A 6,000-nucleotide genomic window follows, 5' to 3' on the forward strand; every position below is an offset into this window, starting at 1 on the left:
TGATGTATTTGTACTCTAGGAGCATTGTAAGGCAGGGTCTGAGTAATAAAACTCGCATAATAAACTACTTTTTGAAGATTGTAGAATTTAGCTTAAAAACTCATACATTTTTCTCAGATTGGGAACACTTTTTTTTTTACCAGTTTATAGTTACAGGAGTGCAAAAATAATTGGAAGCTTTATCTGTTTTGTTAAATGGCTTTACTTTCCACTCAATTTCTCTAAAAGGTTTGCATTAAAAAAAAAAAAAAAAAAAACTTGTTTAAAATCTCTGATATAGACTAATTGTACTTGTTGGCTTCCAGACATTTTGTATATTTTGAGATTTTTTCCAAAGCAGCTGCTAGAGTCATGAATTCATTACTTTGATTAAGAAATTGTACATTCAAGACGTTGATTCATAAGAGCACAGCCTGTTTCCTGAAAAGCACAAAATCACCACACACAACTCTTTTGTAGATGGTATTTGTAGTTGAATATTAGATCATAACTTTCTTGCATACAAGTAATGTAAAATATAGGGTGATGGTTTTTATTATAGTATGTATGTACATAGTTAAATAGCCAATCCTCAGTTCAATAACATGGGATGAGCCCAGATCAAAATACTGGATCCCCAAAACTTGTGTGAAGCTTTTTATTTTCTCATCTGAATTTTGTATCTTGGGGTAAGTCTCTACTGATAAGTCTGTTCATGGTTTTTATAAAGTAAATATTCAGTCTTGAAGTCTGAACTGTCTGACAGCTATGGAAGTCAGTGTAATTTATCCAACTCTTGACAATTCACCCCTGCATAGGGAGTCTGTGATTAAATATGAGGGGGAGAGGGAGTTATTTTAACACTTCACACTGAAATTGAAAGTGTCTAATATGCTACCTGGTATTTCGAAGTTTGTATTGAGATCTGAAAAAGTAATGTGCATTAAAGCATCATTTGCTTATGTCTTAAATACACATGCCTTAAAGTGAACTGCCAAGCAAAACCCAGAGTTGCAGTTTTGCTCTTTTCTGCTTTTTTATGGTTTCTCACATTAGGAATGACACGTCCTTATTTCCTTCTCTTTGCTGGAAGATCTTGGCAAGATATTTGGCAGACTTGAATATAATTGTCAAACCAGACTGGCAAGTGAGCTGCAACTCTTCCTTCTTGTGGTGGGAATTGAGAGTGGATGAATTATTGGAGTTGGAGAATCAGGTTGGTGTGACACCACTTTCCAGGTCCTCATAGTATTTTGCCAAAGTCCTCCAGCAAAGAGAAAATTGAGGATCTGACATCCCTCTTTTGTTTTTGTGAGTTTTTTTTAAAGTGGGACCTTTTTGCCCCTTTAGAAAACATTTTGGGCCAGTCTATAAAGTAGCGTTATGTACTTTGTCATTCTCCTTCTTAAAAATTATTATTTGTATAATGACAAAATGGCACATGACAGGAAATGTCTGCTTGAACCTTTTGGATAATGTCTCCTTTCCTTAAGAAATGTGTTTCCTGTCCACAGGAAGGCTTATGCACCTCTATGCTGTTTGTGTCGACTGCTTAGAAGGAGTTCACAAAATTATCTGCATTAAGTGCAAGTCCCGATGGGATGGAAGCTGGCATCAACTGGGAACCATGTATACCTATGATATTCTGGCAGCCTCTCCCTGTTGTCAGGTTAGTATTATGCATAATAAGGTGAAGCTCCAACTGAAGGTAAACAAAGCAAAAGTGTTTGTGTCTATTTTCTCTCCTTCCTCCAGCCCCCCTGAAATCCCCTAGTTTAAGAGCATAAACCAGCATCACATACCGGAGGCCAGACTAGATGATCTAATGGTCCCTTTCTTGTCTTAAAATCTATGAAATTATAGTGCGCAGGGGTCTGCAGAAACAGGAGGTTAAAAAAAATTAGACCCAAATTAATGTAAACCATTGGTGCAGGGGATAGAACTAAGATACATTTTAAAATAATTTAAAATGCATTAAACCTTGATGCTTAGATTGGATAATCACAACAAAGTATCTCATGCACATCAAGCTTTTGCATCATGATTCATTTTGGGATTATAGCAATGTAGTAGCAAAACTGCAGTTACTGTTAAAATAGCACTTTTAGCCAAGGCCTGGTCAGTTGTTTGAACTATGGCTGTTTTATCAAGGGGTAGGCCTGCGAAAAGGCAAAAGTAATGGAAACGCTAAGCGATTTTCTGTGCGTAAAGAATTTCCCTTTCTCTTTAATCTTCAGTATGAGTGTAGTGATGTTATCCTGCAAATCTTCAAATTTTAAAGAAACTTGGTTTTGACTTGACTGTAGTCCAGTTTGTACCTTAGGTGGAGAAAATCTCATGTAGGGGACAGAATGCTCAGACTCTTGCTGTGTGAAGGTGCAGTTGCTGCAGATTAACGGCTGGTTAAGTGATTAGATGGATTGGAGATGCTCAACACTTTGCAGCAGTGGGCAGTAGTTCATAAAATGTTAATTTCTGGTGTAACGCTCAAATGATGATCCAGTAGCGGTATAAGTGATACTCCATTGATTCATTATAGGAGTCACACTAAGCAAGTGCTAGGGGAATGATTGGATTAGTCTGTACTGCAAACAGGAAAAAAAACAAAACAGGTTGAGTCAGTTCAATCAGTAGCTCTATTGTATTTAGATACATTCCTCACAAACGGGGATACACCTTCATTAATTGTTTACTCAGTTACCTTTCTTTCCTGGGCAATGTCTTTATCAAGTTTTGCAAGCTTTATGTATTATTACTACTAAGTACCAACAAGTTGCTTATCTCTGTAGAGGAGAGACTGTCCTTGCCCTGGAGACCTTGCAATCAAAGAAACCTTGTCAGAATGCAAATGTTCATTAGCTCTCATTACTAATGTGTATAGTTTAAAATTAAAAATAAACAATGGTAAGTGATAAGAAGAAGGGAGTTGCTGCTGCTGTAGAAGATGAGTAAACATCAAGCTCTGTAGTTAATTGGCTTCCATAGTAGTATCTACAATGAAGAGTGTTACTCACAGTTTTGTGCACTTCTTAAATCGTGAGCCTCTCTTTAAATAGGAAGGTTTTTTTTAAATGCAGTATTAAGGTTGACATTTTGAGCTTGCAAAAATCAGGCAATTTAGAGTGTTTCAACTTTCATCTTAATTCTTGTTCCTTATGTGTGTATATTACAAGAGTCTTATTTATATTGTCAGTGGGCAGTGTGAAAGTAGTTGGTAAGCAATTCAATATAATAGAATATGAAATTATTAGTTTTCAGTCACCTAAATTATTAGATATGTTCATTTTTACTACTGCACCTACAGGTGTGTTGTACGACCATGTAACAGAAGACCCTATTGTAAAGCATGTGTGCAAAGGGGCAGAGTTAAGATATATTATGTAAACTAAATCTGAATTGCCTTAAATTATTTTAACTGAAAAGTAGCATTTGGTACCTTATTCCAAAAAATCTCAGAGCACAACAGTGATGGACAAAGTGAAACTTTGGCCAAGGAGATTATTGCAAATGCATGTTCCATCAAAGAATGCTTTGGAATCTTTAGCTTCCAAGCAGATCAGACACTGGCTTTTAATGCCCTCTCAACCTCAGTTGTACATAAGTGAATTGTTTTTTGCAAGCAAAAATCATGGAAGATCTTTTATTGAAGATCATTACTGTTCTTTTGAGATGTGGTTTATGTTCAGAAGCACCCATTAGGCTGTCATGCTAAGGCTCTTGCAGCTCAGACCCTGCCTCCATACTTATTAGGCCTTGTTTCCTCCTACCCTCCATCATGGACTCTATTCTCTGCTTATCTTCTTTCCACCCACTCTTGAGTCTGTCTTTTGCACATTGCCTGCTGTACTTGCAACAGCCTGTTTTATTTTTGTCAAGTGGCCTGCATTTTTGCACACCCAAATCTCTCCTTAAGATTCACATATTTTACCCAGCCTCTGTTGCTGATGGCTCTGTCTGTTCTCACCCTTGCATTTCACTTTGGTTTTCATCTATCCAAATAATGTTGACTCCTCAAGGCAAGGTCCTGTCTAATTGGAATTTGTAAAATACTTTGTATACTATATTGCTGTACTATAGTAATATGTAGCTCTTACATAGGTTGTCAATGTTTAAATATATTTTTAAAGTATTATGCATGATGTAATACCATGTCATGATGCTGAAATACCATAACCTGTAAATCTATTAATCCATAAAGATTAAAATGCTGATATGCAGCATAGTCAGATTATGTTTAAATATAAGAAGTCTAAACAGCATCACAATAATAGATTTTAACCATGTAGATTAAGAATTGTAGGCACAGACTTAAAAATTCCTTTTCTTTTTTACTTTAGTGTTTAAGTTAACAAGTTATGGCACATAACAGCAATAATGGTGTGAAGGATTTGAGTTTTATTTTAGGGATTAATAAACACAAAACCAACATATGTACTTATACATTTGGATTCTGCATGGATGACCAGTCAGAACTGAATTCCTCTCAGTATTAGGAGTCAAAGGTAGCACTATATTTCATTTTCATATGGGAAAAAACCTCACTATTTGTCCTAATGTCTCAAGTGTGAATTCAGAAGTTCATTAATAACATCCATACAGGTCAATATGTGCAAACATATAATGTACTTTTTGTAGATTTTCTAGAATGTTAATTTACAAAAACTCAATTAGCAGAACTTGCTTATTCCTATACTTTAGCTCATATATCCTAACTATAGCTGTTGTATGAAGTGGAAAAGAGTCCTGTGGCACCTTATAGAACTTACTAGCACAGACTGCTCAGTTGGGATGCCCTGCTCGATGGTCTCTGACCAAATGAGTCATAATGCTATGTTATCTGAAATTTTTCTTGCTTCTGTCATTGCTGTGCTTTACTTAGTCTAAACATGCTGGTTCACTGAAGAGTTAAGGTAAATACATCATGCCTCAACAGTTCTCCCCGGCACCTCCGCTCCCAACTGAAATGTACACAGGGTAAAATTTTCAAAAGTGCCTAAATAATTTAGGCACCTCAGTCACTTTTGAAAATGGAACTTAGGCACTCTTGTTAATTTTATCCTTAAATTAGTCCACCAAAAATCTGAAAAGTCATGTGATAATGCCAGCCTGATGAAAAAACTTGCTTGGAGGGAGGAATTGAAGCAACATTTGAAGCCTTATCTAAGGAGACAGGTTACCATCAGCATGACAGATGAGTTACCTATTTGATTATCACTTAGGGCTCAATATTGCAAGGAGTTTCAGTGGGAGTTGAGGCTGTTCAGTACTTTTGCCAAATCACCTTAAGGCATTCCAGTTAAGGAAGTTGCCATTCCAGTTAAGTAGTGGCCCTTGCCATCAAATCTCATAAGTTATACTTTCTTAATCAAGCCTGTCCTTAGGAAAGAGGAATGGACTGTGTGAGACACATTCTCTTTTTCTGTGGCAAGGTTGGAAGCAAATTGGAATGTTTCAAGGTGTTTCTGTCTACTTTTTGACAGGCTCGACTGAACTGTAAGCACTGTGGAAAGCCGGTAATAGATGTACGGATTGGGATGCAGTATTTCTCTGAATACAGCAACGTCCAGCAGTGCCCGCACTGTGGAAATCTAGACTACCACTTTGTGAAGCCATTCTCTTCATTTAAAGTTCTGGAGGCTTATTGACGAAAGCTTTGCTTTAGTAATAGCTATTTTATGGGTATTACTACTTTATTAGACACCTTTTTATAGGATCCATTCTGTGACAAAATTAATTTCTTTTCTAACTGAAAGAGCAGCTTCTTTGTGTGTCTATGTACATATAATATTAATATGTATATACGTGTTACTAAGACCTGGTCCTCCTGACAAGATTTCAGCAAAGGGTGGAGGCAAGCCAACTAATGCCAAGAGTGGGGGAAATTTCAGCTTAAATGGTTTGGTTTTAATTTTTGTATCATCACAGAAGAGCTTAAAGGGGTGGAAAGGTTTTTAGAAAACAGGATGAGCCCCATTTGGAAATGGAAGATTTTGTGGGCCCACCACCCTTAGGGCTTGGTGA

General features: G+C 36.6%; 1 protein-coding gene across 1 annotated transcript in view; it reads left to right on the forward strand.

Annotated features, from left to right (window-relative positions):
• Positions 1-5,624, forward strand: part of HECA (hdc homolog, cell cycle regulator) — a 28,543-nt gene extending 22,919 nt beyond the window's left edge. Inside the window, exons 3-4 of the mRNA XM_065400982.1 lie at positions 1,494-1,648; positions 5,460-5,624. Coding sequence (XP_065257054.1) covers positions 1,494-1,648; positions 5,460-5,624 — 320 coding nt within the window. The remainder of the gene's footprint in view (positions 1-1,493; positions 1,649-5,459) is intronic.
• Positions 5,625-6,000: the final 376 nt, after the last annotated feature.

This window comes from Emys orbicularis, chromosome 3, assembly GCF_028017835.1.
Source record: "Emys orbicularis isolate rEmyOrb1 chromosome 3, rEmyOrb1.hap1, whole genome shotgun sequence".
Lineage (NCBI taxonomy): Eukaryota > Metazoa > Chordata > Testudines > Emydidae > Emys > Emys orbicularis.